The sequence below is a fragment of the Camelina sativa genome, chromosome 7 (genome assembly GCF_030686135.1).
Source record: "Camelina sativa cultivar CO46 ecotype springtype chromosome 7, ASM3068613v1".
Taxonomy (NCBI): domain Eukaryota; kingdom Viridiplantae; phylum Streptophyta; class Magnoliopsida; order Brassicales; family Brassicaceae; genus Camelina; species Camelina sativa.
In genome coordinates, this window is record NC_141886.1 from 7,069,985 (window position 1) to 7,082,349 (window position 12,365).

At 35.0% G+C, this 12,365-nt stretch overlaps 1 protein-coding gene and 1 pseudogene across 2 annotated transcripts; both read left to right on the forward strand.

The window, feature by feature from the left end:
• Positions 1–1,083: 1,083 nt before the first annotated feature.
• On the forward strand, positions 1,084–4,897 carry LOC104700599 (glutamate receptor 2.8-like; annotated as a pseudogene). The gene is made up of 5 exons (XR_015562575.1): positions 1,084–1,363; positions 1,905–3,196; positions 3,283–3,594; positions 3,675–4,081; positions 4,191–4,897. The product of XR_015562575.1 is annotated as a glutamate receptor 2.8-like (transcript).
• A 1,676-nt stretch (positions 4,898–6,573) lies between these two features.
• LOC104700600 (glutamate receptor 2.7-like) lies at positions 6,574–11,711 on the forward strand. Its single transcript, XM_087456612.1, is given in 6 exon segments — positions 6,574–6,903; positions 8,390–9,714; positions 9,893–10,205; positions 10,491–10,885; positions 11,002–11,542; positions 11,545–11,711. Coding segments are annotated over 6 exon segments (2,871 nt in total). The 5' UTR covers positions 6,574–6,623; the 3' UTR covers positions 11,562–11,711.
• Positions 11,712–12,365: the final 654 nt, after the last annotated feature.

The following is a 12,365-nucleotide window of genomic DNA, read 5'->3' on the forward strand; positions in this document are numbered from 1 at the left end:
AACATAAAATTATCTATCAAAATAATTAAGTAAGATCTTACATTTGTTTTTTGTCAACAAAATACAAGATCAGCTCAAATCTTACATTTTTCTTTCTAGATTATTTATCCGTTTTTTATTTTTTTTAAAAAGAAAAATTATAAAAAAAATATAATTTATCTTAACTATTTAACGAAAATACCATATAGTAATGGTATCTTAATATCTTGACAAAAATAATTAACTATTTATCTTAACTATTTAAAATTAATATTTTGACTTTGCTATAAGTAATGGTCTTATTACTATAGTAACACCACAATACTGTTTAAATAATTTCAACAATATATTGTAAATCAAAAATATTTAGTAATATGTACTTAACTTTCCTCTTTTTCATGACCTTTCTATGAAACACTATATAACATATATAAATTATAAATTGTAGTTGAACCGTAGTATTATGAATATTATTTTTTAAGACGTATATTAATAATTACATCTGTACATTTCATATATAATTGAGTAAAAACTTCATTTTATATTTCAACTTAATAATACATACATAAACTACGCATCGCGTAGACTACTTTCTAGTATAATGCAATTCCTTAATTAGTTCTAACCATTAGCCCTTTACCACTTGGTTTGTAACTTAAGTAGTTTGCTTTATTTTTGTTTCCAACATCTTTCCTAATTAAAAACTGATTTTCAAATTTAAAAAATTCACGTCACTTAAAAAAAATGCATAACTTTCCTCCGTGGTGTCTGTGGTGTGTGTATATTAGAAAGGGGAAAGTTTAAGAATAACATAAAGGCTGCCAATGGTTGCTTAAATTTGAAAAAATGGGTTGAACAAAATTGGGTTGAATAATATTCAATTCATTCATCTCCAAAATAGTGGTTGAACAAGTTAAACATTTTTGCTATAGGATTAATTTATTTTTTTAATTTTTTAAGTTGAATGGTTGAATAGTTTTTTCCAACCTATTCAACATTTTCAATGCAAATGGTGAAAATTGGTTGAATAATTTTTTTCAACCTGTTCAATCTGTTCAACCTTGCAACCATTTGTACCCAAAGTTCCTCAATATTTGGAGAAGGATGAGGGTTCCTGCAAAAAAAACTAAGAACACCTTTCTACGTTACTTTTTCCTGTTCGTTTGTGGTTTTGTGTTGATGGAGGTTGGTTCAGGACAAAACCAAGGACGTGAAATCAAAGTAGGAGTAGTTCTTGATCTCCAAACTATTTTTTCCATGATCTGCCTCACTGCCATTAAAATGTCTTTGTCCGATTTCTATAAAGATAATTCCAATTACAGCTCAAGAATCGTGCTTCATGTCAGAGATTCCATGGAAGATGTTGTTCAAGCTTCAGCCGCAGGTTTGATTGTCTGACCATTCTTCTACATGATCATAACTTATAGCCATATATATGCTTTGGGTTCAAAATTTCAAATTATCGATGTTATTCAAAATTCATTTTCAATTTTCTTATTAAAGGAACAAAAAGGTAAAGGCCGATTTAACTTTGTTAATTGTTAATTGTTAATTTTGTTGGTAGCTAGAAAGGAAAAAAGAAATTAGGATAGCAAGTTCTGAAAATGCTTGGTTGGAAGAGAGATGAAACGTTCTATTGACTAGATCAGAATCTAAGTATCCTCTTATGTGGTCTGTATTTAGAGGAAGCTATTATTGATAGACATAGACTTCAATTAATTTTCTTCTTATCTTTTGTCGGCATTAAAAGAAGTCTTTACGTACTGTCACCTCAGCGGACAGGATTCTAAATTTCAACACATTTAGAATTCAACTCAGTGTAAATTTTAATACACAAAATTATTCGATTGTTATTTCTAAATTAAGAGACGTGGTTACACTTAACCTTTTTTTTTTTGGATTGTCTTTGCTTGTGGTGCAAGCAGCCTTGGACCTAATCAAGAACGAGCAAGTGAGCGCCATCATCGGACCAAGAAACTCAATGCAAGCACAATTTATGATCAGATTGGCTGACAAAGCTCAAGTACCTACCATCACATTCTCTGCAACAAGCCCTCTTTTGACATCCATTAATAGCCCTTACTTCGTCCGAGCCACTATTGACGACTCATCCCAGTTTAAAGCCATTGCCGCCATTGTCAAATACTTTGGTTGGAGAAGCGTCGTAGCCATTTATGTGGATAACGAGTTAGGTGAAGGTATCATGCCTTACTTGTCTGACGCTTTAAAAGACGTGAAAGTCAATAGAAGTGTGATCTCTCCGGAGGCTAACGATGCCCAGATTTCAAAGGAACTAGATATGCTCATAGCGATGCAGACGAGGGTATTCTTTGTCCATATGTCTTCAAGTCTTGCTCTACGGGTTTTTCAGAAAGCTAAAGAAAAGAAGATGATGGAGGAAGGGTATGTATGGTTAATGACCAATGGAATGACGCATATGATGAGACATATCGACCACGGTCGTAGCTTGAATACTCTAGAGGGCGTGTTAGGTGTCAGGAGCCATGTCCCTAAATCAAAAGAGCTTGAAGATTTTGACTTACGATGGAAAAGAACGTTTAAGAATGATAATCCATTGGTGGAGGATGATGTAAAGCTGAACGTTTTCGCACTATGGGCATATGATTCTATCACGGCATTGGCTAAGGCCGTGGAGAAAGCCAACACAAAGAGCTTGTGGTATGATAACTCAAACACTTTAGTAAATAGCAGGACAGATTTGGGGACCTTAGGGGTTTCTCGCTCCGGTTCAAGTCTTGTAGAGGCTCTCTCAGATGTAAGATTCAAGGGCTTAGCAGGAGAGTTTAATCTTATTAACAGGAAGCTCGAGTCATCAACGTTTGAGATAATTAATTTTGTTGGAAATGAAGAGAGGATTATAGGAATTTGGACACCGAGCAGTGGACTGGTGAATCCAGTTTCAAACAACAAAACGTTGGATCAGGTGATATGGCCAGGGAAGTCCACAGATGTTCCTAAAGGTTGGGAGATTCCAGGGAAGAAGCTTAGAGTGGGTGTTCCAGTGAAGAGAGGCTTCTTGAAATTTGTGGACATAAAGGAAGATACGACCAGATTCACAATGACCCCGACCGGTTACTCTATCGACGTCTTTGAAGCTGCTCTCAAAAATTTGTCTTACCAAGTCATTCCTGAATACTCCGCTTTTGATTCTCCATATCAGAGCTACGACAATATAGTCCACCAAGTCTATAATGGGGTTAGTTCGCTCTTTCTTCCATATTTCGACGTTATGTATAAATTAAAATGTAATTTCTAACATGTCATTTTTAATAAATGAGTCAGAGGTACGACGTAGTTGTGGGAGATGTAACCATCATAGCAAACAGGTCATTGTATGTTGATTTCACGTTACCATACACGGAGTCTGGAGTGTTTATGTTAGTGCCGATGAGAGACAGTAATAACAAGAACACATGGGTGTTCCTCAAACCTTGGAGCTTAGACCTATGGGTCACCACCGCTTGCTTTTTTGTATTCATGGGATTATAGTGTGGATTCTAGAACACAGAGTCAACATCGACTTCCGTGGACCGCCTCACCACCAGATCGGAACCAGTTTCTGGTTCTCCTTTTCCGCTATGAACTTTGCCCATCGTAAGTTACTTACACCAATAAATTGATTCAAGTAATTAAGATATAAATGTTGTAATTATTATGAGTGTGTGTGAATATAGGCGAGAAAGTGGTGAGCAATTTAGCAAGGTTTGTGGTGATTGTGTGGTGTTTTGTGGTGTTTGTGCTCACTCAGAGCTACACAGCGAATCTCACCTCTATCTTTACGGAACAACGGTTCAAACCAGATGTCACAACTATGAAAGATCTGATCACAAATGAAGAGAGCGTAGGGTACCAAATAGGCTCGTTCGTGCGTGAACTTTTAAAAATTCAAGGATTTAGTGAATCTAAGCTCAAGCCTTGTAATAATTCCGAGCACTGCCACAAGCTTTTATCCGATGGGCCAAGGAAAGGTGGTATCGCAGCAGCTTTCGATGAAATGCCCTACCTTAAAGTTATCCTTTTTCAGTTTTGCTCCAAATACTCGTTGGTTGAACCTTCCTTTAAGACAGCTGGTTTTGGCTTTGTAAGTTCCTTCTTTTTTCCTTTCACAAATCAGCAAAAACAAGTTTGCAACTCGATTATTAACGTAAGTATCTTCCTGTTCGACTTTTATTTGCATGATTTTTGTGTAGGTATTCCCAAAGAACTCATCTCTGAGGGGGGATGTCTCAAGGGCGATTTTGAATGTGACTCAAGGCAAAGAGATGAAAGTTATAGAGGACAAATATTTCGGGAATCAGAGCAGTTATCCTGATCCAGATACAGCTGATTTGTCATCCCACCGTCTCACCCTTAGTAGCTTCTGGGGTCTGTTTCTAATAGCAGGCCTTGCTTCATTCCTAGCACTTCTCCTCTTCGTAGCCATTTTCTTGTACGACCACAGGCACACATTGTTTGGTGACTCCGAAAATTCCTTTTCTGAAAAGCTAACTTTTTTGCTTAGAAACTTTGATGAGAAGGACAAAAAATCACACATGTTCAAGGAAAGTGCCGTTCATAATGTGAGTTCACCTATAACAAAATGCACTCCAAGACCTTCGACAATGCAGATCACTTCATGGCCAGGAAGTTCGGCGCAAGATATGTAGTTTGAGCCAAGAAGTGTGTCTTTCGTCCAGAGCGAAGAGTCTTCTACTCCCCAATTGGAACAAGATGATGATGAAGTAACTACTGAATAATAAATACAAGTTGTTGAAGCTAGACTGTCAAAAAAAGGTTGGACTGAATCATATTTACATTCGATGACCCGTGTCATGTGCGGGAGTAATTATCTATGTATATTAATGTTTTGATTTTAAGTAAGAACAATAAGATATATGGACTACAACACATTAATTCATGAAACATATAATCTATATAAACAGGTAAGTTAAAACACATTTTAAACTTGAATTAATATATAGTATGGTGAAAATGACACTAAATCACTGATATATATGGTGTTTCTAAACCACGATTAGATAGATTCAAAATTCGACTGTAAACCCCTACTCGATGAAGAGATGAAATTGGTAATTGCGGGGTTTACATAATGTAATTTTGTGGTTGATTAAACTGGAATCACCTATTGTAATTGCATATTCAAATTGTATGGAATTTAATAGTTTGAGTTATGTAACGATTTTAATAGTTTTGCGGGAAAATGGTTTTGGATTGCATTGGTAGGAGTCGTCTACAGTAGATTGAAAATTACCGGTTTGTGTTTTGGATTGTGTTCATAAAATGGTTTTGGATTGCGTTTGAGATTTTGACGAAAAAATTACCGGTTTGTGTTTTGGCGGGAAAATTACGGATTTGGGATTTTGGCAGGAAATTACAAGTTTGCTTTTTTTTACGGGAAAAATTGTAGGTTTGAGATTTTGCCGGGAAATTTACGGAATGCGTTTTTGGCAGAAAATTGTGGATTTTTCATTTTGGCGGGAAAATTGTGGATTTACATTTTTGGCGGGAAATTTACGGTTTTTAGCGGCAAAATAATAAATTCTGAATTTTGGCGGGAAAATTACGGATTTGCGTTTTTAGCAGAAAATTAGGAGTTTGCTTTTTAGCGGCAAAATTGCGGGTTTGGGATTTTGGCTGAAAAATTATGATATGATGATGACATCATGATATTATTATGATTGTGAAGGTATGATGATGATAGTACGAAGAAGATGATGATAGTAGTATGATGATAATGATGGTAGTATGATGATGATGATAATAGTATGATCATGGTAGGATGATGATGATGATGATAGTATGATGATGGTGATAGTATGATGATGATGATAGTATGATAATGTTGATGATATTAGGTTGATCATGTAGAAATTGATGGGTAAGTGGGTTAACTCATAAATTCATTATAACCAAACTCATTTGATTCATTAACTCATTTAATCATCAACTCATTTAACCCATCAACTCATTAGGGTAAAAAATTTTAACTCATTAGAGTTCATGAATTGAGTTGAATTGAATTGAATTATTAGTCTTGACCCATTTTGACACCCCTACACCCCTACCTCTACCAAAGGCTTAACCTATCTAATCGAGGTTTATAAAAACTTGGTATTACAATAACTAAACGAAATCAACACTTTTTAATTCCATATGTTGGATAGTATATAGACTTCAAAAATGATTGTAAATTTCCACGAAGTTTCTTTCTTTCTTTGTTAAATTTTCCAATATTATAATTTTCTTGTCTATGTTAAGATCTCGCTTGCTACTTGCTAGCTAGAATACGAATCAGTATCTTCTCTCTAACACCAAAGAAGACTGAGGTTGGAAAATTTTCAAAGTAAACGTATAGCCAAAAAACCGATGTGACAATAGTAGATAATGACAAAAACTAGCTCGTACTTGCAAGAATATCGTCCATACATTTTTTTCCCTGTCTCTATCAATTCGTAACTACATTTTAATATATTTTTAAAAAAACAACAACAACAACAAATTTTCAACCCATTTTGTTCCATCTGCGTGTGTGTACATATATATATATATATATGTATATGCAATAGAAAGAAAGAAAAAGGAAGTCAAAGAATGACTTAAAGTTCCTCAATCTTTGGGTAAAGATGATGAACTCGACCAAAAGTTTTAATAGTAACTTTATGGGTTACTTTGTCCTGTTTGTTTGGGGTTTTGTGTTGATGGAGGTTGGTTTTGGACAAAACCAAGCAACTGAAATCAAAGTAGGAGTAGTGCTTGATCTCCAAACTTCATTTTCCAAGATCTGCCTCACTTCTATGAACATGTCGTTGTCCGATTTCTATAAAAAACATGCTGATTACACAACACGGCTTGCGATTCACGTAAGAGATTCCATGGAAGATGTTGTTCAGGCTTCAGCTGCAGGTTCGTGTCTTCTCTGTCACTTGCTTCTCCACTGCATGTACCACATTATTAATTTGTATTTAGTAATACATAAGTTCTAATTTAGAACTTAAGGTTAATTAGGACCATACATAATCTAACTATAGTGGTAGTATTTTTATTGAATCTAACCAATCTATTACATAATTTCAAATTGTAGGCTATTTGTATAATACCCATATATGAACGGGTGTTCGCAACCTTTTGGATCCAGACTTTATAACAATGGCAATTATTTTAGCTACGTCCTTATGATAGTAATCAGTCTGCAACTTATATAATCATCGTTATTCGAATATAGAAACACATGTTAAGCAAATTTGTGACGATCTTGAGGAAAAAAACAAATAAGTTGGAGATTGTACACAACACGTACGGTAAAATGTCTGTGGAAAAATGGTTTGGGTTGTATTAGAAAAAGTGTTCTAACAAAGGTCTAACCTATCTAAAACATGATTTCACAATAACTAAACGAAATCAACACTTTTAACTCTATATGTTGGATTATTTAGACTACAAAAATGATCATATAAGTTTTTTTCCTCTTCACAAATTTGCTACAGATTTGTGAAAGCATTGTTTAGTTGCAATTTCTTTTTTAAACAGTTTCATCTGTTTAAATCATGATAAAAAAAAGGTAGTAAAGGTACTAAAACACTACAAATGGATGTCTTGTATCACTTAAATTGCATCACAAAACTAAATGCTGTTTTGAGTATATATATATTTTATGTGGGTCAAATTAATTAGTACTAGGTACTAACCCGCGGAAACCGCGGGCTGAACTTTTTATTTGATGAAAATTTTTAATAATTTATTTTGTTATTATGTTATTTATAAAGATTTGTGATTAAAAATTTGGTTTGCTTATATTAAAATTTTTGTATTTTAAAAATATTTATTGAAAACCTGTCAATAAAACATTTGCATGTAATGAACTTTAGATTTTATTCGATTAGATTTTTAAAATTTTAGCTGTTAATTTTTTTCAAAGTACGAATTAGTTTTGATTCCAGTAGATTTTTTTTTTACTTTTCTACAATTTATTTTATTTTATATGTCCCCAATTTTCGTTTTAAATTAATTTTATTTATTTAATTAATTAATTAATCTTAATTAAGTTTTTCTAATGGTAATTAAATGTAATTTTTTACACATTTTAAAGTTAGTTTCTAATTTGTACTTTCCAATTAATATAGTAGGATGTTATCTTTCTAAGGAGATAGGATTTATATGAAGATGACACCGTTTGTTTACTATTCAAGTGTTCTCTTAGTTTGATTGACAAAGTCTTCCTTTCCTTCCTTATCTTCGGAGCATCGCTGACCACTAGATAGTTTCGTCAGAATATACATTTACTAATATTTTAGCTCTGCTATCTGCGTAAATAATAATAATTGTCAACTATAAGTAAGAGTTAAAGAATCATTTATTTCTTATTCTTTATGTTTGCTTGTGATGCAAGCAGCCTTGGACCTAATCAAGAACGAGGAAGTGAGCGCGATCATTGGGCCAAGAAGCTCCATGCAAACCGAGTTTATGATCAGGCTAGCCAACATATCACAAGTACCGACCATTACATTTTCGGCTACATGCCCTTCACTGACATCCATCAATAGCCCTTACTTCGTCCGAGCCACTCTCGACGACTCATCCCAGGTCAGAGCCATTGCGGCCATTGTCAAATCATTCGGCTGGAGAAACGTCGTTGCAGTATATGTGGACAACGAATTCGGAAAAGGAATAATGCCTTACTTGTCTGACGCTTTAAATGACGTGCAAGCTTTCGTAGTCAATAGATGTTTGATCCCTCAGGATGCTAATGATGATCAGATTCTCAAGGAGCTTTATAAGCTAATGACTATGCAAACAAGGGTATTCGTTGTCCACATGCCACCAACTCTCGGTTTTCGGTTTTTTCAGAAAGCCAGAGAGATCGGGATGATGGAGGAAGGATATGTATGGTTATTGACAGATGGAGTGATGAATTTAATAAAATCTAACGAACGTGGTAGCAGTTTTGAGAATATGCAAGGGGTTTTAGGCGTGAGGAGCCATATCACTAAATCAAAAGACCTAGAAGATTTCAGATTGAGATGGAAGAAAACGTTTGAGAAGAAGAACTCACTGAAGGGGGATGATGTAGAGCTGAACATTTTTGCATTAAGAGCATATGATTCGATCACTGCATTAGCCATGGCCGCGGAGAACACCAACATAAAGAGTTTGTGGTATGATAATCCGATCGCTTCAACAAACAACAAGACAGATCTAGGGACCCTAAAGGTCTCTCGCTATGGTCCAAGTCTTCTAGAGGCTCTTTCGAACGTAAGATTCAAGGGTTTAGCCGGAGAGTTTAAACTCATTAACCGGCAGTTCGAATTATCAGCGTTTGAAGTCATCAATATTATTGGAAATGAAGAGAGAATTATCGGATTCTGGAGACCAGACAATGGACTTGTGAATGCTTATTCAAACAAAACAATGTTGTTAAGAGGGGAGAGGTTTGGGCCAGTGATATGGCCAGGGAAGTCGAAAGTTGTTCCGAAAGGTTGGGAGATTCCAACGAATGGGAAGATGCTTAGAGTGGGCGTTCCAGTGAAGAAAGGATTCTTAAATTTTGTGGATGCAAAGACCGATCCAATCACTAACGAATTGACTCCAACGGGTTACTGTATTGACGTCTTCGAAGCTGCTCTTAAAAAGTTGCATTACTCAGTCATTCCTAAATATATTGCTTTCCTGTCTCCAGATGAGGACTACGACGAAATGGTATACATGGTCTATAATGGGGTTAGTTCTCTTTTTCTTCCCCTATCTTTTAGGAGTACTAGGTAACAATCTCAAGATTCTTTTATTTTTATTTTTATTTTTAATTAACAATTAGCAGAGTAATTAATGTCGAATATGTTTTTTTTTCCCTTTGATGTGTGATTGATTTCTAATATGTTATTAATAATTAATGAGTCAGACGTACGCCGCAGTTGTGGGAGATGTAACCATCATAGCAAACAGGTCACTGTATGTTGATTTCACGCTACCATACACAGAGTCTGGAGTGTCTATGATGGTGCCGCTCAAGGACAACAAGAACAAGAACACATGGGTGTTCCTAAAACCTTGGAGCTTAGACCTATGGGTCACCACTACTTGCTTTTTCGTATTCATTGGGTTCATTGTGTGGATTTTAGAACACAGAGTCAACACCGACTTTCGTGGACCACCTCACCACCAGATAGGGACCAGTTTCTGGTTCGCTTTCTCCACTATGAACTTTGCTCATCGTAAGTTACACCAATCAAGAAATAATTTGTTTTTTCTGTTTATAATCAAGAACTAGTTAAATAGCGTAGTGGTGTTGTTTGAGTCCTAGAAATTTCAACTTGTAAGATAACGCTGGGAAACGAGTCCCATCATTTATAACCATCATTAAATTTCACCTTCATCAGTTACTATAGAAACTTTTAATATCTACATTATGATTTATTATAACCTAATTTATCATCAATACGATTCCAAATTAAGAAGCAATATTATAATGATGTAGTACAACTTGTTTGTGTATATAGGTGAGAAGGTGGTGAGCAATTTAGCGAGGTTTGTGGTGCTAGTGTGGTGCTTCGTGGTGCTTGTGCTGATTCAGAGCTATACAGCGAATCTCACCTCTTTCCTCACAGTTCAACGGTTTCAACCAGAGGTCACAAATTGGAAAGATCTCATAAAAAATAATGAATATGTAGGGTACCAACGTGGCACTTTCGTGTCTAACCTTTTGGAAAGTCAAGGGTTTAATAAATCTCAGCTCAAACCTTTTGGTTCTGCCGAAGAATGCGACGAGCTTTTTTCCAATGGGACAATCGCAGCATCTTTTGACGAAGTGGCCTACCTTAAACTTATCCTTTCTAAGAACTGCTCTAGATATGCTATGGTTGAACCAACCTTTAAGACGGCTGGTTTCGGATTTGTAAGTTCTTTTACCTTACACTCAACTTTTAGAAAATAGCAAAATATAAACGTATTTTAAATATTTAGGTATTTTCACTGATAGCTTTTCTGCTTCCATGATCATTAATTTTGTAGGTGTTCCCCAAGAATTCACCTTTGACGGATGATGTCTCCAGGGCTATCTTGAATGTGACTCAAGGCGAAGAAATGCAACATATAGAGAATAAATGGTTCAAGAAACAAAGTGATAATTGTCCTGATCCAAAGACCGATCTTTCATCCAACAGTCTCAGCGTCAGTAGCTTCTGGGGTTTGTTTCTAATAGCAGGCATCGCTTCGTTCCTGGCACTTCTCATCTTCGTGGTCACCTTCTTGTACGAACACAAGCTCACACTCTTCGCTGACTCTGAACATTCCTTCCCTAGAAAGTTAAAATCTTTGGTTAGAATTTTTGATGAGAAAGACATAAAGTCTCATACGTTCAAGGAGAATGCCGTTCATAATGTGAGCTCACCTATTACTCAAGGAAGTTCAACCCCTTTGACCGATCAGGGCACTCCATTGCCACGAAGTCCATCACAAAATAGGGAGTTTGAATCAAGAAGAGTGCCTTCGATCCCGAACGGAGAACTATTCACTCTGCAATCAAAACAAGTTGAAGATGAGGAGTCTACTATTAATGTGAAGGTGAATGATTAAAAGCAGTTTCAAAAGTGCATAACAAATTAGCCACTCCATTTGTATTGCTTTTGTTGACGCTATATGTTGAGTTTAAACTAATCAAGGTTAACACCTTTTATTCCTATGTTTGTTTTCAAACTGAGTGTCAAAGTTAGATTTCTTAATTTGGATTCTAGTCTTCTTCCTTTTAGTCATATAACCATTAGGGAGGTATAGAAACAACGCAAAACTTTGTAATATGCAAAATGACACATAAAATTTTCGGTCTTTTTCATCGTTTTGAAAAAATAGAATATTGACAAAACTAATATTTGTTTTTGATTTGCCTACACTATACGTCTTCATGTCCTATTTCTTGGAGACGTGTTTTAAATTTGGTCCTCAAATAACGAATACATTATGTTCGATGAAATATAAAATACCCAAAAACGCGTTGAACAAAGTAAATTTGGTTTAACACAATGTCCTTGCACTAATATGGTGATAAGTTACCTTTTATAAAAATAAATTGAAAAATTATACACTTCCACCAGAATCTACAAGACAAAGTTTTACCGTTGACTAATCTCCATAATGGAAATGGTACAGAAAGTATTTTATAATTGGCCTTTTTTTTTTTGAAATTCGAACAAAACATTAAGAAAGGGAATAAAATCTTGGAATAACCGATAAAATATTAAAATTATAAGTATGTTTTTATTGTTAGCTAATCCCACTAACTGAAGTACACATTATTAATTATTCGAATCCAAATGTAAATACAAATTAGCCCAATTACATTCTAGAACCATGTATTTCACTTGAGGTAGATATTTTCC